Consider the following 26,971-nt stretch of genomic DNA (forward strand, 5'->3'; position numbering starts at 1 on the left):
AAAATGTATACATTTGCTCTTAATTTAATGTTATCCTCTCCATAATGTACTTTAGAAACTAAATCTACTCATTTAAAACTGGGGATTCTTGTTTTCTCCAAAAAAATATTGCATTAAAAGCTGTAATTCTCAGCATTCTAAATAAGTATACATCATCTTTATTAAGTAGCATAGGTCCTATACCCAAAACTATATTTTGTATCTCTATATATTTAGTTTCTTAAAAAAAATCTTCCCTGAATTATAGGCTACTTCACTGAAGTACTTCTGTTTGCTAGAAGTTCAGTGCAACTTATCCAACATCCTAAAGATAAATTATTATAATTAGAAGATATTTCTAGTGTTATAAAATATCGCATATTAATTTTCCAAGCAAAATGTATATTTTAGGGACTGTTCGTTATTTATTTAAGGGGCCACCGGAGGAGTTTTGAGATCTGTTGTCAAAAAAGACATGACCCTCCCTTCGCCAGCAATAATTTTTTCTATGACCCTCCAAAATGATTGTGAAAAAAGGCATGACCCTCCCCGATAATTTATTGATTAGCCTAATTCTGTACTGGTTTGCGCTTGGCAAAGATGTTCAGATAGCCATTGTTTGTTTGTTTTTTAAACCATAAACTCTTGCTTTCTCATCTGGCTGTAACGATAGACCAAACCTACGATTCGGTTCGTATCACGATTTTTTATTTTAGATTTGAAAAAAAAAATCATGTTTTCGGTGCTGATGCGGTGTGACTCGTTCAACATGTGGGTGGCGTTGCGAAAAAAGCATCTAAAAGCTGTCACAAAGAACCGGCAAAAGTAATGATTATTAATATGTCATATATAGCTAGACATTTTAATTGTTTTTAATAAACAAGTGTTTTCTGTGTCTACTGCAAAGATGAAGTTGACGATGCGTCGCGATCTTCTCAGAACGCGCCAGAGAGAAATGCACATTTCATAAGGAGAAAGCAGTCTGTTTTCCTTCGTTTTGAATTGTTCTGCATGTTTAAAAGTAGAAATTTCAAGCTTTCTATATATTTCTCAGGTCTTTGAAGCAAGTAGCATACCTTACGCTGAGTTTCGGTTCATTTATGAGACAAGAGTCCAGTTCACTCGCCCGCGCCTCCGTGTCATGATTATCTATTTTCTACTATATTTAGACTACTTCTTATTTATTAAATCCAGATGAAACATTGATTCAAATTAAGATAAAATTAATAAAAAAACGAAATTCACTTTAAAGAAATGCTTTGTGCTTACTGTTTGAGGTCTCTGTGCAATTTTTAAAGTCGCTTCAGAGCAGTCATGTCCGTGCGTAATTGAGAACTGTCACGCCCGTAACATTTTTTTTTTTTTTTCACATAAATACAAACACGAAAAATAAAATAAAAATAATATAAAATTTAATTTTCTGTGGAGGCCGGTCTTTATTCATCCGGTGGGTATATATATTTTGGTTTGCACAGTGTAATTTATAGAATTACTAAAAAATATTTTGCCACCTAAAAGTTAAAGATTTTTTTGTGTCACGTCACATGTGTATTTCCCTCATATTAAATATAAAACACATGTGTAGACTGATATTTTTCTAATGTCTTGACTCCTTTCAGACGTTTCAAATAAATGCATTTTCTGAGAATTTTTATTTTAAGTTTTGACTGCAAATGTCACGTCCATTCACTGGAATCAATCAATTTTAACGAATTTATCCTCAACTAGTTTTTGTGGTGTAGGTCTATGTATTTTATGTTAACTTAAATAATAGCCTACTAATAGTGATTTAAAGATGTGGTAGCGCTGCGAAGATCGCGAGTCGTCAACTTCATCTGTCTAGCCCACTGACATAAAAAATAACTGTTTTATTAGTAAACAATTAAAATGTCTCCTGCTATATTAAACATATTTGCCTGTTCCTTACAAAACACTGACAGTGGGGTTTTTGCCTGTTTTTTTTTTTTTTTTTTTTTTTTTTTTTTTTTTTGAGCAGCAGCGGACAAATTATTTCGACACACACACACACACACACACACACACACACAATATTGATAAACAGGATTTTTTTTGTTGCTTTTTTAATACAATAAAAATTTCATTTAATTTATTGTTTAATAAAATTATAAGCCTATTATTTTAGTTTATTAACAGCAACAACAGCTGTAAAGATGAAGTTGACGATCGCCATCTCCGTATAGTGAACACGCCTATAGAGAGAAATGCACATCATTATAACCAGAGAGTAGCCTATTTCTTTTCGTTTTAAATTGTTAAAAAGACATTTCAAGCTTTCTTAAGATATATTTAATGTATGTGAGGCATATGCTGAGTTTCGTTCAGTTAGGATGAGATGCGCTCCTGTTTACGAGCAGTGCAAGTGACCACGCGGGCGCCTCTATGATTGTGTTGTCTGCTATATTTGGTATTTGGCAATTGGTTGATAAAAAAAAAATATTAAAATTAAGATACAATTTATACAAAACGAAATTCACTTTAAAAAATCGTTTTCTGCAAAACAAAACTTAATTAAGTGGTCAAAATCATGTCTGACCCGCTCCATGTCTCTCGATATTGCGTCGTGTGTGCGGTTCACTTTTCATAATCAACATAGATGAAAAAATAACATTATTATATTTTAACAAAAATGAAACTAAATGAGCTTATTTAATGGTAACAACACAGTAGGCCTACAGTATCTGTATTTGTACAAATTGCTGCACATTCATTTTATTCTGAATTTTGCACACACAAGTTGAAATGCATTTGTTTGTGCATGCATGTAAAACATATCTGCAACATTTATCAAGTTCACTGATAATTATGCGTGCATTTATTAATTATTATCTTAATGAATAATGTAACAAGGACGAAGCATGTAAACTGTTTGTTTAGAATTTGGATCGATCATCGCTAATAGATCCGAATGAAGAAACGTACAAAACCATAGGCTATAGAAAATGGGTGGGCCCGGACCTAAATGCCCACCCGGGCCCAATGGTAGCGCCGCGGCTGGTGGTAGCCCTACATCTTACACATCGTGGAAACAAAATAAGAATGGAAACTAAAATATGCAGTATCGCCCAACAGCATTCTATCAGCAGTTCTGGCGCCTCAGTCCCAATACTGTTAAACTCGACGTATACGTTAATTCACATCACATGTTAATGCAGCGGTAGAGTTACACTCACAGGACACTGTGCACTTAACAAAAGTTCATTATTTGCTCGTGCTTTAAAGCTTTGCCGGGTAAACATTTCTTTGGCATTCTGTTCTGACATGATGCACTTTTTCTAAGCGCGAACTGAAGCGCACACTGCCAAACAGCGCCAAACTGGATTTTTGTTGGGTCAGACCCATCTGATATCGAAGGGGGGCTGATAACGCGAGATCAACATGGAGCTAAATGGAAAAAAATAGCACCAAACAAGCCACTTTGAAATGTTGCTGTTTTAATGAATATAAAAGTTGGGTGACCCTCCCCCTAGACTAAAAAAAGTTGGATGACCCTCCCCTCAACAAAGAATAAAAAGACATGACCCTCCCCTATTTTCCTCCGGTGGCCCCTTCCATAAATACCGAACGGTCCCTTAGTCAGAATTATTGCGCTCCTATTTGGCGCGCATGCGCACAGCAGCGCTCGTTCAATATGAAAATTAGCAGCAAAATGGATACATTTGCATGACTTTCGAACATTTACAGATGGAGAATATAACTGTAAAATGTAAGTTTTGCACTGAGGGGGAAAAAACATGTTACAAACGCATAAAACAGCACAAAATATAGGCTACGCTGTTTGATGGTGGATCGATTTGATCCACGATCGACCTCTAGGGCTGCTTAAGAAACGCGTGCACACGCAATTATCTAGACTAGATAAACCTGGATCAAATTAGTGAGATTGCGTGAGCTTCAATTACCTTTTATGGAACCACTTTAGCCCCAACTTATTTGTTAGGCTCATTCAAGTCCGGTTTTGGAGTTTAATCCCCGCTTTTCTAAGCGTCTTTTATGGAACAGCCCCCTGATCTCTTTTTCTCATGGCTTTTTCGCTGCAACAAATGTGTTTTATAAACACACAATTATAGCAGCCAGAGAAAATGTTATATTAAAGAGTCAAGGGTCAAGAGCACAACTAAAGCAAACGCTAACCACCATTATGGTGACTTTAAAATACAACTACTGCTTTAATTAAAACAGAAATGAAATAAAGTCAGTCTGGTTAGTAATAAGTGAAGCTGGTAATGCTGTTTGTGGAGTTGTTTAATCCTCCTCTGCTTTGTTTAATCCTCCTCTGTTTAATACTGCTTTAACTCTGTAGTGTGCACACATATGAACACTGAGCAGTGTTAATTTAACATGGGCGTTTTTCTGTGTACTATTACATAAATCTTACCCGTTTCATTTACGTATGACTGACAAATATGAATCACATTCAGTTTATTAATACAATTACATAAATCTTATCTGTTTCATTTATATATGACTTAAAAATATGAATCACATTCAGATTATTGATTGGTTTATGTTAAAACTATGTAATCCAAATGCATGGAAATTTTATATGCAATTCAAATACATAAATCTTATGTTTAGACACAATTTTTTTTTGAGTGTATGTGTTACATGTATTTACTGTATTTACAGTATTTACTGTATAATGTAAAATGCAACTGTAATATATAGCATTACAGTAAATAGTGAACATTGTCTGATTACATCTACCTGTTCTGTCTACAAATGATTGAGGACACGGTTGTTTTCCCAACATTCAACAATACTTGTCCACCTGCCTCGGCCATAAGGTTATGATTCACAATAGTGGCCCTTATTTAATCAGAAACATGTCTACAGTCTTAGCCTCTTCTTCCACTGTTTTGCCTATGTACCCTTCCACCACATCCTTACACCTCTTTTTCCCTTACTCTTCTTTTGTTACCTTGCTTGTTGTTCTTCCATTGTCATAATTTGTAACACTGCGTTGTGCTCTGTCTATATGCTTGCCAAATAAAGTTTGATGAGATGCACATCTAAGCTATTTTAGGGAACTGGTTGATCTAATGCTTTACATTCCCCTTCATTAGAGAAATTCAAAATTCACCTCCACAATTCATAAATTCAAGACACATTTACAAAAAAAAAAAAAAAAAGTATAATAGAAATGTTGCCTATAGTATGAAGCAATTTGCTTCAAAAGAATAAGCAAATTGCTTTTACAATGTGCACAAGTGACTAGATTAATAAGGAGGCTGAACAAGTAGTTTTGAGAATTGTTGTGATTATGTTGTGAGAATTGTTGTGACCAAAGCGACTGAGAAAAACTGTAACGCTTTCACACTCCAGTCCAGATGGTGGCGGTAATACAACACAAGTTGGTTTATCAACGCTTTTAAGCAGTAGCCTACTAGAAAAAGAAGAATCTTGGCCCTCGTGGAAAGAAACATGGCTGCGTTGTTTGAAGGATACACGCTGTGTGGAATTGGACCAGCGCAAAATGCTTCGAATTCAGGAATTTTGGGGATTGAACTGGGCAGAGATATCGACCATGTCCTCGTCACTGACGCTTCGAGATCTGTTACTGTTTATAAGGTGAAATGAGTTAGATGTAAATACTGTTTGTCTCATAAAAACGGATTGCATGCAGTGTTGTGTTAAATTCTAGCATGAGCGCTACATCACAAACACAGGAAATTCTCCAATGGCATCTAATGATATTTTATTTATTCTGTAAATGTTATTCAGAAAGTGATTTGGTAGCTGTTTGTTTTGCTGTTTAACCTATATCTTGATTAATAGGTGTCTGATCAGAAGCCTACGGGCAGTTGGACAGTGAAACATGGGCAGATAATCACCTGCCCCGCTGTGTTTAATACGCAGTCCCAGGAATATGTGGTCGTAACTGATGACAGGGTAAGGATCGAGACATTATGTTTCCCATAAGAATAATTCAGTTTCACATGCTGAGTACTTACGAATGTTTTTTTGTGTTTTAGGTTGTCAGAGTTTGGAAAGAAGATGATGTCTACATGGAAAAGGCTTTCAAAGCTACAGTAAGTGAAGTTAAAATCCATAAGGATTCAATTGAGTGAGTGGTACCTGCCAGGGGCAGATAAACGTATCGGGCAGGCTAACCTGGACTGTATCCTAGAGGCCCACGTGATCACCCAGCAAAAACTTGTCGAAAAGACGACTTTGCCAGATGGCTGAACAGCGTTGAGATTTGGGTGTAAGGTGAAAAGCTGTCGTCTTCAACTTGAATTCAACCTAATTTCAACCATGAATTCTTGATTGTTTTATGTTCATTATATTATCATAAATAAAGATGAAAAACTGTACTCTCAAGGTATAATTTCATAAATTTATTGTAACCATGTCCACACAGATGCATTTCGGCCTAAGCCATCATCAGTGTGTACGTACAGTGTGATGGCTAGGCCAAAACGCGTCTGTGTGGACATGGTTACAATAAATTTATGAAATTATACCTTGAGAGTGCGGTTTTTCATCTTTATTTTTGACAATTTTTTTTAATACTCGCACCCATAAATGATTTGGGAGTTGAGCGCGCCTGTTCTCAATATCATTATCATATTCATACTTACTGTCAGGGGCGGAGCTAGACTCTCAGTAAAGTGGGGGCGGAGCTTCATCATGGGGCCCTCTGCTACCAAGGCTGGGTTTCCAGAAACCTTCTTAACACTACGTCGTTCTTAAGTTACACCTTATAATGTACCTTTCCCGAAACGTTCTTAGTTAAGTATACTTTCTGTAAGTCATACGTTCGGAAGGCTGGTCTGGACCACTCTTAGCTTCACCAATATCACTGTTGCAGGTCTATACGAATATAATTCTGAAGTTTTAATACACACATACAGTGTTCAATTAGGCTAATTCAAGTGTTTCCATGTAAAGAATAAAATTGTCATTACACTGATTGTTGTTAGAATTTTAATTATATTATTATATATATTATATTATTAATTTAATAAAAGAGCGCTTTTAAATGCCAGCGAAAACATATGCTACTGTCAGTTAAGTTCTGTTCGGACGCTAATATTGTTTCTCATGGGCTCGTCCGGTATTTTACACATTTACGGGGTAAGTCGGTGATTTTAGTGCCGTCCGAATCCATAATATCAGTGTTTTTTTCTCACTCAACCCGCGTAAAAATGTTTGTTTTTTGACAAACAGGTTTTGTGGGAATTTAATTGCCGCCTGAATCCACATCTTTTACAAGAGTTTACAAGAAGAGATTTTTTTTTATCACTGCCAAGCACCGTACGTAAGATGTACACTTTTATTACTGAAATGCTGGAAAGTATTTACAAGAACAAGATTTCATCGCAGCTCCACCTCAGCGAACAAAAATGGGAAAGAGATGAAAGCACGTAAAAAATTGAAATGGTTATCACAGCAGCAATATACAATTTTAAAATATGTAGGCTAGGCTATTACAGTTTGGATTATTTTTTTATAATATCCCATGAGTCCTAATAAATGCAATTTCAACTATTATATATAATTGATAATTGATTCTCGAGCCATCGATATCAACCAATTCAGCACCTTCGCCACGGACAGCACCGGGTAACGTCGCACGTAAGAAGGTATATCTTAAGCAGCTTCTTAAGGTATGGTTCGGGGAACACGCCTATGGTATACCTTCAGTTAAGTTATACCTAGGAAGAGTCTTCGTAGCGCGCTAAGAGACAATGTTATCGGGAAACTCAGCCCAAGTCATTTTAAAATTAAAACCATTAAAAAAAACGTCTGATGAATGCATATGTAATAATGTAGCCTGCAGTACAACTGTATATATATATATTTTATTTATATATTTTTAAGTGGTATGTTTATTGTTTTCAATAATTTGAAAATTAATTCGAGAATTAACTTGAATTTGCAGCAATTTGTACAAATAGAGAGTATGTAGGCCTACTATATTTGTTGTAGCCATTAAATAAGAGCATTTAGATTCATATGTTCAAATATTATAATGTTATTTTTTTTCATCTATGTTGATTATGAAAAGTGAACACCATGATAGGATGCATCGGGAGACATGGAGTCGGTCAGACATGATGTTGTTAATGGGTCAGACATGATTAAACTTAATTTTCTTCATTAAGTTTTGTAGAAAGCCTTTATTTATAATTAATTAATATAGCAGACAGTTTAAATCATGACATGGAGGCGCCCACGCGCCGCGGTCACTTGCACGTGAGCGCATCTCATTATTAATTAACCGAAACTCATACATAAGAAATATAGCCTATCTAAAGAAAGCTTTAAATGTCTTTAAACAAAACAATTCAAAATGAAAAGAAATAGGCTACTCTGATTATGTCATCCAAGGTGTGCATTTCTATGCGCGTTCGGAGATGGCGATCGTCAACTTCATCTTTGCAGCAGACACGGACAGAAAATACTAGTTTATTAATAAAAATCAATGCACGCGTGTCACCGGATTTACAAATGCACATCTTGCTTGTTGCACGCACACTCGGCACACGTATTATGTCGAAATAACGAAATATTGTGTTGAAATAACATTATTAATAATAATAAATCTTTAATAGCCTATTTGATTGAATGCTGAATATATGTGCTTGTTCAATTTAATAAAATGAATACTTTAATTGTGATCATTAAAATAATTGAATATTAAATATTAAGTGGCCTATTTTTGCTCATTTATTAAAAGTATTTGTATACATCTAGCACCCCTTCAACACATGTTAAAAAATTCTCTGGCGCCGCCCCTGGTTATAACAGCCCACGTATTAAAAATGGTTGGGTCTAAAATCGGACTCGGGCTCATAATTACAGTTAATGTGTCGGCAATATGTTACTTTGCCAGGGCCCCGTGGCCCGTGCAATGTGTCACTTGGTGAGGGCCCCCGTTCCTGTCCAGTGACGGAAGATCGGTGGCGTTTGAGGGGCCCCTAATTGGCACGGGGCCCTGGGGCGGCCGCACTCATGCACCCACGCTATCTCCGCTACAGTCTGTATGAAAACAGGGAAAACGGGTAACGGCAATAAAATGTTATAAAATAAAAATAAAATAAATGTTCCTTTGCAGTATAAAGATATTTCTCAAAACACACACACAGGCCTATTGCAGTCACTTACATACAGTACATCAATGACAAGTTTTTCTGATTTCTGAAAACCAGATTTTCAACCTCAGAAAACGTCTGGTCATCCAGCGCAATGAATTCCATTATCTTTCTGGTTAAGCCTTTGCTCCTTTCCTTGCTCAAAAAAAAGCTAACAGAGGTTGCTGACATGTGGATGGCTCAGTGCTAGTTTGAGCTTGGTGTTTACCGCTAGCCCCTGAGTGTTGGCCTTTGCTAGCGTCGTCAAACTTCGCAAATTGGGTGATGTCTCAAGTGTCTGATTCATTGTGCCAAAGGCTTTTGGTGTCGTCCCTCCACGCTCTACTTTTTTCTTGCAGGTGTTGCATATTGCAAACTTGTTATCTTACACACGCTGAAGAATTTCCAAACAGCTGACATGTTGCAGGTTAACCCTCTGGGGTCTGAGGTGTTTTCTGGCCCGGGAGGTGTTCTGACATGCTCTGACATTTGTGCTTATTTCTGTTACTTGTGACATTTTCATGGCTAAAGTCTGATTACACTGTATTTAGCACAAACTCTGCTACAATAATATATCAGCAGCATGTGTGTGAAAGTTTGTAGTTTTGAGATAATGGCGTTTATGCGTGGTTTGTGAAAATACAAAAAACAATTGTCACTGAAATAAGGTCATAAAACCCATACTGATTATTTATTCACAAGACTTTTGAAAATTGTATCACGTAGCCTAGAATATTTGCTCCAAAACTATGTGAAAATCACCCTGACTGCTCATTCAGATAAGACAATATATTGATTTAAAAACTTTAAGACGTGTTTTGTGTAAGAAAGCTTTATGCGGGAGGCGTGATCACATCATTAATATGTATGGTTTTCACACCTGAGAAAGACAAAGACACTCCCCTAATGGCCCTATTTTAGGAGCTATCAGGCCCTATCATTCTGAGCAACCTTGCACAAAGAATGAGGAGATTAAAAAAAGAATGGCTTTTTGATTGTTTGGATTTATTTACAACACAACATAATCCAAAGATACACAACAAATGACAAAAAGCACACTATTGAAAACAATGATCCAGAGACAGAGACCTTTGTGCCATTCCTAAAAACATTGTACATACCTTTAATTTCCAAGGTGTTTGATTTTCACTTTACCATGTTCATGTACAGAGACTCATGTGTTGAAGTCAGCAAGACTCAGTTGCATCTGGGCCCTGTATTAAAAAAAAAAAAAAAAAAAGTTAAATTCACAGAATACACACACACACACACACACACACACACACACACACAAATGTTTCCAACAATAATGAACACCAGGTTTGTTGTGCCTTGTAGGCAAAGGCTACGCGCAGTGCTGCATAAAATAATAATAATAAATTAAGTCTTCCAAAAGATTTCAGTAACTACGCTAGAGAAAAATATATTGATTACAATATAAAAACATGAAGCCTATTGTTTGGTGCGTTTTGCTTTTCAAAAGCAGAGCGTGCTCCAAAATATGAAACATTCAAACGCAGACCGCGCTCCAAAATATGATGCATTCAAACCAGACCACGCTCCAAAATGATACATTCAAACGCAGACCACGCTCCAAAATATGATACATTCAAACGCAGAGCTCGCTCCAAAATATGATACATTATGGTTACCATATTATACATATCTACGTTTGAGCAGATATCCACAAACACAGTAACGGTTCAACTGCAATGTGAAGTTTATGCAACAATAACATGAACTAATAATTAAGAATTTCTTACCTTGCATCTTTGTCTTTAAATCGCGTTCTTCTTCTTCTGAGGTAAATCCAATGTAAGCTCACGGCGTGTCTTCCAAACTCGACGAAAAGCAGTGACTTTGGTGCTTTGTATTTGAGGTAACAAGCGCGTTCGTGTGAGGCGTGGACAATTTGCATGTCAATCTCTTTTTGCGCGTGTGGGTGTGGTCAAATTAAAAATGAGCAAGCGCGTGAGAAACTGGACATCTTGTTGGTTTTATACAAATTACTTAAAGGGACACTCCACCCATTTGCATTAAGCTTTGCATTGTTAGAAACCCAGTCATACTATTGAATTGTCGTGCAACACTCTCTCATTTTCCCCTGAGACGGGAGAAATCCGTTATTTACCTTTTACACTTCCTCCTACAATGACGCAAAAATCGTCATTTTTCGTCATTGTAGGAGGAAGTGTAAGAGGGGGGGATTTCTGTTGAGACTACAAGCACTAGTTCCTCATCTTTCCCAGGGGGCGGGACCCGCTCACGCTACAGACCTATTACAGATCAGTGGGTGGGACTTTACTCTCTGAAACTGAAAGCATTATCCTCCATCTTGTTTGAAGCTAAGCTAACAGGCGCTGTGGAGACAGATGTAAAGTAATGACAATAGCGGAGGAGAGTGCTCAATATGATATAGAAGAAGAGGATTTCGGAAGTCTGATGCTTGAATCAGGTGTTTGTGGCTACCTTTACAAGCCGCATTATAGCGAAGAGCAGCCGAGGCAGAAGACCTGCCTGCCGCGGAGGAGGAGCCCGGACTGGCTCGAGTTAAGGCCTCATTATACTTCTGCGTCGGACCTACGCCGGAGCCTATACACCGTAGGCAACGTGTTGGTTTTAATTTATACTTCTGTGTCGTTGTCCGCGTTGACGCGCACCTAGGGAGCATGTGAAACCCCGAGGGAGGGGTTCTGGCAGACCAATCACCGCGCTTGTGTCCGCGTAGAATTGACGCGTTGTTACATTTTTGCAGATGTGCACGTCAGCGTAGCTACGGCGGCAGTTCGACGCAGAAGTATAAAACAGGCTTTAGGGCGGACTGGTGGCGCCGGTGATCTCACTATGCAACTCATAGACTGTAAGATGCAACTACGAACACAGAGATAATAGAGTCCGTCTGCGGCAAAGAATTTCAACGATGACAATTTCTCCTGGACGAAATCTCTGAATCAGACGAGGACACGGACGTTTGTGTTGAGAACTATCCTAGTTTCGCACCGCATATGTTCTGACTGAACATCCAGGTACCATGCAATAATTCACCTTTTCGAAAGAAATACAAACGAGGAGTAATGCACTGAGTTCGCCAACTAACTAGACATTTTGTGTGAATGTGAAATTAATTTCAAGCTCTGGTGGTAGCTAGCCTTGTAGACGGAAGAGTGATTTCTCTTATAGGCAGATAATGCGCTTTCTGGATTAGTGGGAGTGGCTTGCGGAGCTGTGCAATGTGGTGCATTGTGGGAGTTGTTGTCTTTCATACAAATGCGTCCTGAAGTTATTTTTTGTCTTTCCTCGGTCACAAAGGCACCAAATTCAAAATTTATTTTACATTTCGACTACATATATGACCCACTTTAAATAAAAAACAATGTTCAAATGGGTGGAATGCCCCTTTAAGCAGAGAATATTTGTTTTCAGTTTGAATCCGATCATTTAAAAGTACACACTTAAATGATTATAAAGATATATGGCTCATAAGTGTTTGACAAGTATTCGCTGAGTTTTGTTTCAGTTTATAGACGTGCCCAAGAAAAAAGTTCAGCGAGGCGGAGAGGCAGAATGCACACCCTGTTTATTTTCTTTATTTTACAAAAGCACAATGTTTTGATTTGATTGTAAATGGACACATACAAAAGTAGAAATATCACATTCTTTTTTCATATTTCTTTTTTCTGTATGACCATAAATGACGGAGTAATTTAAGTTTATTGTGCTACAATGTGAAGAAAATCCAGCAAAACGTGCGGGGTGCATTTGCCGACCCCAGAGGGTTAATTCACAAGGTTTCCTACTTGTGCGTTCCGTGTGCACGTGTGATGCTGATGTTGTGCAATGTTAATCATGCGGCGCCCGAGTGCATTTGACCGCCATAAAATTGGCATATGTCAGACTGACTGACTGGCCGGTCATGGCCGATCACGTGAAAATCAGCCAGTTCTGGTCACCAGCCGATCAATCATGCATCTCTATACAATCATGATTTTTCATGAAAAATTGTTAGAATTGTAGGCCTAAAATACCTTGGTATCAGCTTGTTTTCATTAAAGGTCCTCTATTATGCAAAATTCACTTTTGCATGCTGTTTGGACATAAATGTGTGTTGGCAGTGTGTGTACACAACCAGCCAATAGTGATAAAAATCCACTCACTCCTTTTTTATTAATCCCCATAAATCATCAGCACTGTCTCCCAACGACCTGTTTTCAGAATGCTGTTTTAGTGACGTCACTAAGCACAGGCCCTGCCCACGAGTGTTGACAGACACTGCCGTTTCAACATAGACCCGCCCTGATCGAGTTCACAGCTGCTGCACTGACGAGAATGTCTCCCAAGCGTTGTAGGTGTTGTGTGGCTGGATGTATTAATCCACATAGCTCTCTCTATTTACTCCCGAAATCTGAGGCAGCCAAGACGAGGTGGAATTATTTTGTTTTTAAAGAAAATGCTCCCTCAACTCGACCGAAATTCATTTATGTACTTGCGCACTTCTTATAACTTACTGTTTACTCTGCTCTTACGGTGATTTTCTGAAGTAAAACTGACGCTTCATCTTTTGTGTGATGTACAATAAACTTTATTAAACTCATCAGTAAATGTTTGATCATCATTCGGACCTGGTCCGAAACAGCAGACTTGTAGGCTATTAATAATGGATACATACAAGCAGATGACAAATACGTTATAACCGTAATTAAACTACTAAACTATACCTGTTCCATCTCTATACAGCACTCTGACTCTGTAGGCATTATTGTCCGACTCGAAATGAACACCGTTACTGAGAGTTTCTGGTATTATCATCATTCCGTGAGATGAGATTGTCCTGAGAGACTGAGCGCGAGCTCATGAAGCTCCGCCCCCTGTGCCGTCCAGCAGCAGCTTATTTGCATTTAACCCTCTGGGGTCTGGGGTGTTTTTGGGGTCCTTGAGATGTTCTGACATGCCCTGACATTTGTGCTTTTTTCAGTTGCTTATAAACATATTAATGGCAAAGGTGTAAATTCACTCTATATAGCACAAACAGGACTTCCATAATATGTGAGCCACATGTATGTACATGTTTTCATTTTTGAGAGAATAATGTTTATGCATGGTTATCGAAAAAACTAAAAATTAAAGTTTCTGAAATAAGGCCACAAAACACATACTAAATATGTGGCAATAAGACTTTTGACTAATGGATGTCATCGCCTAGTGTTTTTTCTTCAAAATGATATGAAAATCATCCTGCCTAATCATCCACAAAAAAACGATACATTGATTTTAGTTTTGTGAAACACTTTTAGTTTGGAAAGCCAATATGCGGATGGAGCGTAAACGCTCCAACAGTATCATGCATATTTAGTAGTTCACACCTGGTGAGACTACGTCCCTGCATACTTAATGAGCCATTCATTCAGGTGTGTTACCTATAGCTAACTTAAATATACAAGCTTCATAAAAATGATCATTCTAGGAGAAAATTTCAGATGGCATTTAGAGGCTTTTGCATCTGAACTCTTCATATATACACACACATATATATATGCATGCACATACATACTTTATAATCTTTTCAAAACTAGTCAACGTCTTTCAAAACTAAAGTATGCATTTTATCATACGTATTTCAAAGTAAAGGATTCATTAGTTAGTTGATGACTTTATTTTTGACAAAACACATACAGTATATATTCCTCATCTCAGTATAGCAATAGAGTTTGCTAAAAGCTGTTCATTCAATACAGCAGTATTTGAAAATCGATCATATTTTGTAAAATTACATTTATATTTGCATTTATGTCAAAACCTAGACACTTTTAAACATCAAAAGGACATTTATTAATATGTATTCGTGTCAAAATGACAAATAAACAGATTTTCCTATTCAATTTTGCATGGAAACGCTTCCAAGACGCTTGCGTGTCGCGTGAAAAATAGGCGTCGGTTCTATTTCTAGAATGCACGCGTTTTCCACGCGGCTCGTGCCGCGCCTGAGACGCGCGTCTCACACAGGCAGTGTGCAAACTCTAAACTGTTAACATGGGAGCCGGAATAAAAACGGACACGCCACGCAGCTGAGACAACGCCACGCATCCAGTGTTTCACCGGCCTTATCCAGCGGATGTGGGCGTTTCACAGGTTTGTATGGATCGCCTCACATTTGCGTTTGAATAGCGCGGTCTCCGTAGGCGGAGTCACATTAAAACTTAATTAGCTGAGATGAGAACGACTGACATCTCTCTCTTTACATACATATTATATAAACTGTGAATATTTGTTTTTTATAAAAATTACTTCATTTGAAAGAAGAGAATTCAAGCTTCATGCCTGTGTGACTGTATGCCTGTTTGACTGAGTATTCGCTGAGTTAGTTCATTTTCGGACGCGTTTCAGAATTGACTTCACTGACGGAGAGTAGGCAAAACTCGCATCATGTTTATTTTTCTTTATTTGGCGAAAAGCACAACACTTTGTTTTTATTATGAGCATACACAAAAAAAATACACACTAAACAGGATCGATTGATGTATAACACAAGCATATAAGATAAAAATTTATATATATTTTTTGCACTCATACAGAAAAAAATGAGCCTATCGCGCCGGCGCGATAGCCGACCTCAGGGGGTTAAAGGGCACACACTAAAACAGCGTGTTTTTCTGAGCCCCAAAAAATGACAATTTAAACATGCTGTAAAAAATTATCTGTTGGGTATTTTGAGCTAAAACTTCACATACACACTCTGGGGACATCAGAGACTTATTTTACATCTTGTGAAAAGGGACATAATACGGGACCTTTAATGGTATAATTAATACAATTACAATTAATTTGGTTTGTCATGATTAATTTGTGTTCTTAATCAGTAAAAACTTAAATCATCTAACAAGAATAAACATATGAACAGTTAAATTATTATTGTATTATTTTTAACTACAGTGGGGAGAACAAGTATTTGATACACTGCCGATTTTGCAGGTTTTCCCACTTACAAAGCATGTAGAAGTCTGTAACTTTCATCATAGGTACTCTTCAACTGTGAGTGACGGAATCTAAAACAAAAATCCAGAAAATCACATTGTATGATTTAAGTAATTTGCATTTTATTGCATGACATAAGTATTTGACACATCAGAAAAGCAGAACTTTATATTTGGTACAGAAACCTTTGTTTGGTGTTTGGTGTTTTATGCCCCCAACGGCGCCTTCCAGGCAGCGTGGGGATGGGTAGGTTTAAGGTTGAGGGTATGGTTAGCTGCCTCTAAGGAGCCATTGGGGGCTTAAAACACCATTGAGCCCTTTGTTTGCAATTAGAGATCATATGTTTCCTGTAGTTCTTGACCAGGTTTGCACACACTGCAGCAGGGATTTTGGCCCACTCCTCCATACAGACCTTCTCCAGATCCTTCAGGTTTCGGGGCTGTCGCTGGGCAATACGGACTTTCAGCTCCCTCCATAGATTTTCTATTGGGTTCAGGTCTGGAGACTGGCTAGGCCACTCCAGGACCTTGAGATGCTTCTTACGGAGCCACTCCTTAGTTGCCCTGGCTGTGTGTTTCGGGTCGTCATGCTGGAAGACCCAGCCACGACCCATCTTCAATGCTCTTACTGAGGGAAGGAGGTTGTTGGCCAAGATCTCGCGATACATGGCCCCATCCATCCTTCCCCTTTGCAGAAAAGCATCCCCAAAGAATGATGTTTCCACCTCCATTCTTCACGGTTGGGATGGTGTTCTTGGGGTTGTACTCGTCCTTCTTCCTCCAAACACGGTGAGTGGAGTTTAGACCAAAAAGCTCTATTTTTGTCTCATCAGACCACATGACCTTCTCCCATTCCTCCTCTGGATCATCCAGATAGTCATTGGCAAACTTCAGACAGGCCTGTACATGCGCTGGCTTGAGCAGGGGGACCTTGCGTGCGCTGCAGGATTTTAATCCATGACGACGTAGTGTGTTACTAATGGTTTTCTTTGAGACTGTGGTCCCAGCTCTCTTCAGGTCATTGACCAGGTCCTGCCGTGTAGTTCTGGGCTGATCCCTCACCTTCCTCATGATCATTGATGCCCCACGAGGTGAGATCTTGCATGGTGCCCCAGACAGAGGGAACTGTCAAGAAGATTGACCTTCATCTTTAACTACTTCCATTTTCTAATAATTGCGCCAACAGTTGTTGCCTTCTCACCAAGCTGCTTGCCTATTGTCCTGTAGCCCATCCCAACCTTGTGCAGGTCTACAATTTTATCCCTGATGTCCTTACACAGCTCTCTGGTCTTGGCCATTGTGGAGAGGTTGGAGTCTGTTTGATTGAGTGTGTGGACAGGTGTCTTTTATACAGGTAACAAGTTCAAACAGGTGCAGTTAATACAGGTAATGAGTGGAGAACAGGAGGGCTTCTTAAAGAAAAACTAACAGGTCTGTGAGAGCCGGAATTCTTACTGGTTGGTAGGTGATCAAATACTTATGTCATGCAATAAAATGCAAATTAATTATTTAAAAATCATACAATGTGTACAATAGATTCGGTCTCTCACAGTTGAAGTGTACCTATGATAAAAATTACAGACCTCTACATGCTTTGTAAGTAGGAAAACCTGCAAAATCGGCAGTGTATCAAATACTTGTTCTCCCCACTGTATCTTGAACTATCCAAGCAGCGTTTCCCGCTCAGATGTGACGGTGGAATTAATACATTACCAAAATGTGATTACAGAATATATTTAAGTTATCCATCAAATTGTCATTTTCTCCTTACGTTCTTGCAAGTTATCAATGTCTGACCAGTAAATTACTTGGTAAACAAAGAAAACATTTTGGTATTGGCATTTAGTTGATGCCTAAAAATTATGGAGTGAATGGGAACATGATTTATTGAAAATATTTGAAAATATATAAGTGGTTCTTTCTTAAGTCAATACTTTTAATGGCTTGTCAACTTTCCATTCCTCCACTGCGTGTAGATTAAAAAGTTTGTTTGTGCTGTTCTTTCCTATGCTATGATGCTTTACTGTTGTCTGATTAAGACATTTCATATTTTGTACCAGGCCATTTATGGTTGTTTATATTGTTCAATAAAGTTCTTGGTAAAAAAAAAAAAAAAAAAAAAAGGACCTACTGAGCCTGTTATTATTGTATACAGCGTGCAAGGTTTATGCGCATGCTCCAAGTCTAATCTTTAGTGGGTTTTTAGTGCATCGCTGTGGCAGAATTACAGCGCCACATACTGGTCTGGCATGTATACTACATCGTTTTGAGTCGGTTTCATGTGTACGCAGATATTTCTTGAGACGACGCCGTGTTTACAGAATTTGTTTTTAAAAGGAAAAGCTCTGGTTTCGTGTGGATGTGGCCTAAAACTTTTTCCACCTCTGAGGTGCAAACGACCAGGCTAAAATGGGGCAGGGCTGGACTGGGACAAAAAATCGGCCCTGGCATTTTGGCCCAGACTGGCCCACTACATATCATAAACACAACTGATCTTTGCACGCCCTTGTATACCAACTCCTATTCCTTAACCCTCTGATGGTCCGCGGGGTCTTTTTGACCCGCAAATGACTTTTGCTTAAATTAAAAAAAATGTTCCCTTTGTCCAAATGGTATGAAACCTTCTACGGCTCTTAACACTTTCTAGATCTACAAAAAAAAAAAATAAAGTGGAATGATATCTGTTTTTATGTTAGCGTGAAAAAATTTGTGACACTCGAGGTCCTCGGGGTCTCTGGAGACCCCGCAATCAAAATAGACAAAATTCATCATCAAAATCAGAAACAACGCAGAACACATCGACAGAAATGACAGAAATAAAGTGGCACACTTCCACCAATTCAAAAAGCATCCACAATGCTGAATTATTTTGCTCACAACAAGCGCACACACACACACACACACATATAGAGGAATACATTTTTGAGACTATAAAAACTGTTCTCTTATCATTTGTAAAATAAAATCATCCAAAATGCAGTACCACCACAAAAATAAACTGGTGACACTGACACATTGAAAAATGTACACACACACACACACACACACACACACACACACACACACACACACACACACACACACACACACACACACACACACACACAGGAACATTTGTAAGGCTATAATTTGTCAAATAAAATCATCCAAAATGCAGTACCACCACAAAAATAAATTGGTGATACTGACACATTGAAAATGTAAACACACACACACACGCACACGCATACACACATAGGAACATTTGTAAGGCTATAATGTGTCAAATAAAATCATCCAAAATGCAGTACCACCACAAAAATAAATTAGTGACACTGACACATTGAAAAATGTGCACACACACACACACACACACAGGAACATTTGTAAGGCTATAATGTGTCAAATAAAATCATCCAAAATGCAGTACCACCACAAAAATAAATTGGTGACACTGACACATTGAAAAATGTACACACACACACACACACACACACACACACACACACACACACACACACACACACACACACACACACACACACACACAGGAACATTTGTAAGGCTATAATTTGTCAAATAAAATCATCCAAAATGCAGTACCACCACAAAAATAAATTGGTGATACTGACACATTGAAAATGTAAACACACACACACACACACACACGCATACACACACAGGAACATTTGTAAGGTATAATGTGTCAAATAAAATCATCCAAAATGCAGAACCACCACAAAAATAAATTGGTGATACTGACACATTGAAAATGTAAACACACACACACACGCACGCACGCACGCACGCACGCACGCACGCACGCACGCACGCACGCACGCACGCACGCACGCACGCACGCACGCACACGCACACACACATAGGAACATTTGTAAGGTATAATTTGTCAAATAAAATCATCCAAAATGCAGTACCACCACAAAAATAAATTGGTGATACTGACACATTGAAAATGTAAACACACACACACACACACACACGCACACACACATAGGAACATTTGTAAGGTATAATTTGTCAAATAAAATCATCCAAAATGCAGTACCACCACAAAAATAAATTGGTGATACTGACACATTGAAAATGTAAACACACACACACACACACACACACACACACACACACACACACACGCACACACACATAGGAACATTTGTAAGGTATAATTTGTCAAATAAAAGTGATCGAGGATGGATCATTTCAATGAACTCGTGATATCTTCTTCAGGGCGTAAAAGGAAAATAAAACCTGAAACATTTTCACGGAACCTTACTAAAGCAGCTCGTTTAGGGAACGGAATGGTGAGGGAAAAGCTCTCTGTACTGAGTGTACGTACGTTAATCACAACAACAAAGTTTGTCAGGCATATGTCAGCTGAGGAGATTAACGTTATGAAGATTAACCGAGTGTTGTATTATTTATCATAACAATTACTTGGTTGTGTTTGACTCAGAAAGATGAAATGTGAATGTATCTGCTCTGCTCTGCTAAAAAAAAAACAAAAAAAACATATTAAAGCATACTTTCAATTAACTTTAATTTTGTAATTTACCTTTATTTTTTAAGTTATTATTATTATTATTAATCAAAACAACCCAGCTGCAGTTTGATTGATATTACTTGGAATGCACAATAATAATAAAAAACATGATTTATGAGTACTTGCAAATAACCACTTCTGTTATAAATGTCCCAATTGGGAGAGGGTGTGCAATTTTCAAAGAGTTTAATTAAACGTTCATGTTATATATTTTGGTTGCATTTGTGAGTTAATAAAAACGTAACTGGTTGTGTGAACATTATATCTAAATATCGATTAATCGATCGATATAGCCCTGAATTGATTTGAATCGAATCGTATCGTGGAATTTTTTGAAGTATCGAAAAATATCGGATCGCTGGCTGAGAGAATCGATATCGTATCGTATCGTCATGAACTGTCCGATTTACACCCCTAGTTTTAACTATTCATTAAAGTAAATCGGTTCAAAGGAGTCATTAGTTCGCGAATCGGACGTATCATTAGCAGACTTGTACGCGTTGTGTGATTATCCCGGCAGTTAGGATATCGCACAAGATTTGTAAACACAGAAAACATTTCATCATTGGATAGGTTTTGTTTAGTTTATTGAAAGTGTTTTTTATGTCAGCTGAATGGGCGGAACGCTTTTCAGAGAAGGCAAGGTAAAAAGTTTTTTTTTTTTTTGCACAATTCACACCCAGCGGTAGCCTAATTCAGGAAAAAAATATCCGAATGCTCCACGTGAAACTTCGTTCTTCCGATCTTTTACCATTGTGTCAATTCTCGATTGATTTAGATTAATAAGCGCGAGGGAGTGAGAGAGAGCAAGCCAGTTTGAAGACGCTCGCGCGACCGGGCCTCTCTCTCTGCTCGTTCTTTCAGTAATATGCGATTTTCCTCAGACATACGTTTTTCTCCCACTCAAAAACAGAATTTTATTCCAAATAAGTAAAATTCCGCGAAATTCCGTGTTGACATTAGATTCCGCGTTAATTTGCCAATTCCGCGATTCCGTCCGCGATTCCGTGATCGCAGAAATTATAGGGCCCTATTTACGGACACATACACAAAATTGGTAAAATACCCGTCTTTGCAAGTATTCTCTCGGTTAAGTGAACAGTTGAGAAACCGGATTTGTGTCAGTATATTTGGTCCGTGCAAGTAAGTGACAACAGCCTAATGTTCCTGCTGTTGTCTTTCTCATTAATGTTAATTAAAAAAATAAATTTAAAAAATACAGCTTTTACAAAGATGAACCTATGTTTAGTTTTTATAGTGAACAGTGTTATTTTACATTTAGGCAGCTTGTAGGATAAGTGTGCCACGCAAAGTGTGAGTACCAAGCAGCATCTCTAGTTATCTCTAGTGTATGTTAGCATACACATACTTACTGCTGGATCTGTAATCTTGTGGGCCTGGACTTCTTGTTCAGACACATGGCATCATAGAAAAAGGAGGAACAGATAAAAAATCTAAACCTGACTACATCTGCTACAAATCTTAAAATGGGACTTGTGTGACTCTTCCATCAGGACAATGATCCAAAACAAACATAATCAACAAAAAAAAGGGTAACTGAGCACAGAATTAAGGTTCTGCCATGGCCATCCCAGTCCCCTGACCTGAACCCTATTGACAACTGAAGAGGAAAGTGTATCGACATGGACCTGGGAATCTGAAGGATCTGGAGATATGGAGGAATGATCTCTGATCTCCAAATATTATAGGCATTATTAAAAAAGACTCTTATCTTGGCGAAAGGAGGTTGCAAAAAGTATTGAACAAAAGGGTGGAATTGTGTACATCAGGGATGGGCAACTTCGGTCCTGGAGGGCCAATGTCCTACAGGGTTTGCTCCAACCCTAATCAAACACACCTGAAAGCTAATCAAGGTCCTCAGGATTACTAGAAAGTTACAGGTAGGTGTTTTTTTTTTTTTTCAGGGTTGGAGCTAAACTCTGTAGGACAGTGGCCCTCCAGGACCGAAGTTGCCCATCCCTGGTATACACCAATGTGTATTAAAGGAAAACATTTCATAGTGAGATTTCTTCCACATTTTCAGTTTTACTTCAATGAAAGGATAGGTTTTTGTAAATTTTGTTATTTGCCAAGGGTGCCAATAATTTTGACGACGACTGTATGTAGCCTATCCAAGTAATACATGTGTCTTTTTTGAGAAACAACATAAATCTGAAGTTAAACCTGCCTCCTGGTAGGTTTAATTGAAGCCTCAATTTAGTCCTGGAGTAGCTCTAGTCTTCCTCCTAATCTGGTTTCAATGGCCTTTTAGTCTAGGACTAGGCTTAATCTCTGTCTGGGAAACTGCCCCCTTACGTTTTCATGGCTAAAGTCTGATTACACTGTATTCAGCACAAACTCTGCTTCAGTAATATAAGCAGCATGTATGTAAAAGTTTGTAGTTTTGATCCTGTCCACTCATTCACATGAAACACTGATTTAAAATTTGTAAGACATGTTTTGTTTCAGAAAGGTTGTATGCGAGGAGGCGTGAATGATCATGAATATTTATGTTTTTCACACCTGGGTAGACAAAAGCACTCCCCTAAAGTAGTGACCTGCACTTCCCAACGCAACAGTGCGGCGCGGGACTAGATTTGATGGCTGCGGTAAGGTACTCGTGTGCAGGTTGCGGGAGATTAAAATGATTTGCGGTGCTCCCTCAAAATAGAAATATCTAAATATAAGACATCCAAAAACAAATAATTATTCATCTGTTGCACAAAAGCAAGAAGAACAACTAAAACTAAATAAAAACTATTTACAGGCAGAGTTTCTATTTGTATGTTTTTGCAGCATTGTGCAAGCCAGTCACAGACATGTTGATTACTTGAACGTAATGGCCAATCAGATGCATTATAAAAAGATTCATTGTGTGATTCACAATGTGTGACCCCGGGCTCCGCAGCAAAAAATGGCTGCCAGCTGCTCCGGGTGTGTGTTCACTGTGTGTGTGCATTGGATGGCTGAAATGCAGAGCACAAATTCCGAGTTTGGGACATCAACAAAATATGCTTCTATTCGCTAATCTCATTGCTGTTTCTCTGACAAGTTTAACCCCTTAAGCACTGAGGCCATTTTTGGAGTTGTTTTGTCTGAGTGACACACAAAAAAGTAAAGACTCATAACTTCAAAACTATAAGGTAAGGTAGGTATCGTTTGATAGAACTCTTTTCATATTTTTTGAAAATATAAATTACATTACATTTGGATATTCTCCTGCCGAGAAACTGCTGATTAGAGTCTTGCACGGGTCCGATTTTGTAAATCCGTACCCGCAGTGCTTAAAACCGCATCCAACCCGTTTTCCGACAGCAGCACTAATTAAAATCCGCACCCGACCCGACCCGCTTAAAATAGAACCGGCACCCGACCCGCACCCGAATTAAATTCAGTTTAGCCAATCACATTATAGACACATTTATACATTTGTAACATTTTACCAATCGAGCAGACGCGGCTACAACACTATATGCCACGCAATTTCGTCTAGCCTACATCTGACAATTTTGGGTTCAAACGCGCCCTGCACACCACACATACTTAGTGTTAAATTTGAAAAATACTGTTCGATAGAACTGATTGCTTTGTTACCACAGTTATCTGCGTGCTTCCTCGGCGATGAAGTTCCACATTTGCGGCTATCCAACACAAAAATGCATGCAGCAAATAAGCCGTTCACAATATTTTCTTCAGATAACTCCAAATTTCTCCCACGCACTGGACTTGATTTTTGATGACGTATTGTCGACAACTTTACAATCTCCACTAGCTATTCTTTTCTTCAACTCCTCAGCATCCATCTCGACGACTGCAAGCAGATCGCGCGTGCGCGGTTATGATGAATTTTTAAAAGTGAAAGTAGCCTATAGGTAACATAATAGATTCCTGGGAGGGCGTGGCGCGTGGGCACAAATAAACTGATGTGGATTTTAAATTATTTTATCAGCTTGAAATGCAGGCATATTTTTGTAGATGTGTTCCTAAAAAATATGCATATATTTTTACATTTGCATGTGATTGTTTTAAACCCGTGTTTAGACCCATGTTTCCCCCGTGTCCGACCCGACCCGCACCCGTATCCGACACAGTTGGATATTTTTCACCCATTTGAGCAAAATTTGCGGGTCACCCATACCCGTGCAGGACTCTACTGCTGATAAATACCAAAAAAAAAACATAATTTTTATGATTTTGCATATCTCTCTTGTTTGACATGCAATAACTCGGGAAGGAAATATGGTAGTGGAAAAATTCTTTTTTGGGGAAGTACCTCTAAATGTGAGCTGCATCTGAATCAAATTTTTGTGGTGATCGCATAAAGTACTCAAAAGTTACAGCATTTGGAACAAAGGTAGCCTTTTTGTTTAGTCCTCACACATTTGGAAGGCAATAAAAGAGTTTTCTGAGTGACATACACAAAACTAAAGACTCATAACTTCAAAACTATAGCAAGGAGAGTCAAAAGGTAGGTATCGTTTGAAAGAACACTTTTCAAATTTTTTGAAAATATAAATTACATTACATTTGGACATTCTCCTGCTGAGAAACTGCTGATAAAAGACAAAAAAAAATATATAAGGGCGATTCCACAGTTTAGGGCCAACTGCAAGGACAACAGCCTGCAAAATCAATCTTCATGGAGAAAGCCATTGTCCTCAGGTTAACATCCTGAGAAAACCTGGGGTACAGCTGTGTGAAAGGCAGGATAAATCTGGCAATGGTAAACTAGTAAACTTTGATCAAAGTTGAGTTGATGTCAAATTTAACGTATGTAACATGGACGGAAAAACAATGTAAGTTCAAGCAGAAAGTGTACTTAATCTAATTCAGTTTAATAAAATTCTGGTTGAATCCCAGTTCATGTTTTACTTTGTTCCTAATTTGGTATAGTTATGAGTCATGCGTTGTGTATGGTTCACAAAACTGGTAATAGGACTTCCATGCAGGCAGGGTAGCCATCTAATATTATCTGTTCTATAAACCTAAAGGTGCATTTTTGAGTCTGGTATGTTCATAAACTGAAAGCCAGCAAAATACTAACAAATACCACAGGTATATTTTTCAAATTTATTTGCCAAATGTAGAAGACAAAGGAACTCCTACAAGTGTGCTAAGTTATAACGTGTGTAACGTGGACGGAAAAAATTAAACAATCCTGCAAGATTGCCTCTGTAACACAAAATAATACCATTTCATGAAAACTGGCAAAGAATAGAACAAGTTCATAACACATTAAAATAACCTGTCATCATACTATCAAATTTAAAGATCATACAGATTGTGTTAACGCACTATTAACATGTTAACTTCGTCAGCCTAAAGCTATATTCTTATGAACATTGGACAGGAAAAAAAAATCATCAAAAAAAAAAAAAAACAGAAAAATGTCATTGACGATGTTGACTTTCATGAACAGCTTATTGAGTCAAAAATACGCAGAAAACAACGTTGGAAGTTGGACAGACTGAAAATTTCCGTCTAATTTACGAACAAGATGTGCAGAATCTGTCAAAATGTATAAAACCACCATTCATGCATGCTCTTTCACGATGAACGACGCTTTCGGTCCGAAACCACTCGCAATCATCCGACTTGCACACTCTTTTATCCTTTCTCACCACAATGATCCTATTTAATGTTTAATTAACCAAAGTTGACCACGTTCGTATCATTTTAACGTTCGTAACATTTTGGACAGAATCCACAAACTTACCCACATTCGTCGAAATCCGTGAAATCCTTTTAACTCTTCCTCCCGCGCAGAGCGACCGTGACCTAGACAATCTTATTTCTGACATGAGAACCGTTGAGACATTAGGAGATGGAAATTCAGCGTCAGAATAAAATGTTCGAGCGTTATGATTTTTTGACAGAAAATCTCGGCCCCTGTTTTATCCCGATTTATTAACAATTTATCATGTAGCAACGCATATGAGAATTTAACCCACACAAGATGGTTTTATCGTTATGCTACTGATAGAATTACATGGAAAAATTATATCTCCGCTTCCTTTAGAATCGTATTTTAATTTTAGTGGGATAAAAGTAACTTTATTATTTCTTACATCTATCTTTAACAAAATAGTGAACTAAAAATAAAAAAATTACAACAACTGGGTATTATTCAATCTATATTGTTCATTACACCCCTTGTGGACCGAAACTGTGGGAATCGCCCATAATTTTTATAATGATAATGCATATCTTTCTTATTTGACATGGAATAACTCAGGAAGGAAATAAGGTAGGAGGAAAATTCTTTTTTGGGGAAGTCCCTCTACATATGAGCTGCATCTGGATAAAATTTTGTGGTGATTGGATAAAGTAATCAAAGTTACAGCATTTGGAACCAGGATAGCCTTTTTGTTGAGACCTTGACGCCC

The 26,971-nt window shown here is 38.0% G+C and overlaps 1 protein-coding gene across 1 annotated transcript in view; it reads left to right on the forward strand.

Annotated features, from left to right (window-relative positions):
• The first annotated feature begins 5,387 nt into the window (after positions 1–5,387).
• nol11 (nucleolar protein 11) overlaps positions 5,388–26,971 on the forward strand; it is an 85,494-nt gene continuing 63,910 nt past the window's right edge. The window contains exons 1-3 of the mRNA XM_079882588.1: positions 5,388–5,568; positions 5,776–5,889; positions 5,973–6,029. Of these exons, the coding sequence (XP_079738714.1) occupies positions 5,422–5,568; positions 5,776–5,889; positions 5,973–6,029 (318 nt within the window). The 5' untranslated portion in view covers positions 5,388–5,421. The remainder of the gene's footprint in view (positions 5,569–5,775; positions 5,890–5,972; positions 6,030–26,971) is intronic.

Source organism: Squalius cephalus, assembly GCF_949319135.1.
Source record: "Squalius cephalus genome assembly, chromosome: 10".
Lineage (NCBI taxonomy): Eukaryota > Metazoa > Chordata > Actinopteri > Cypriniformes > Leuciscidae > Squalius > Squalius cephalus.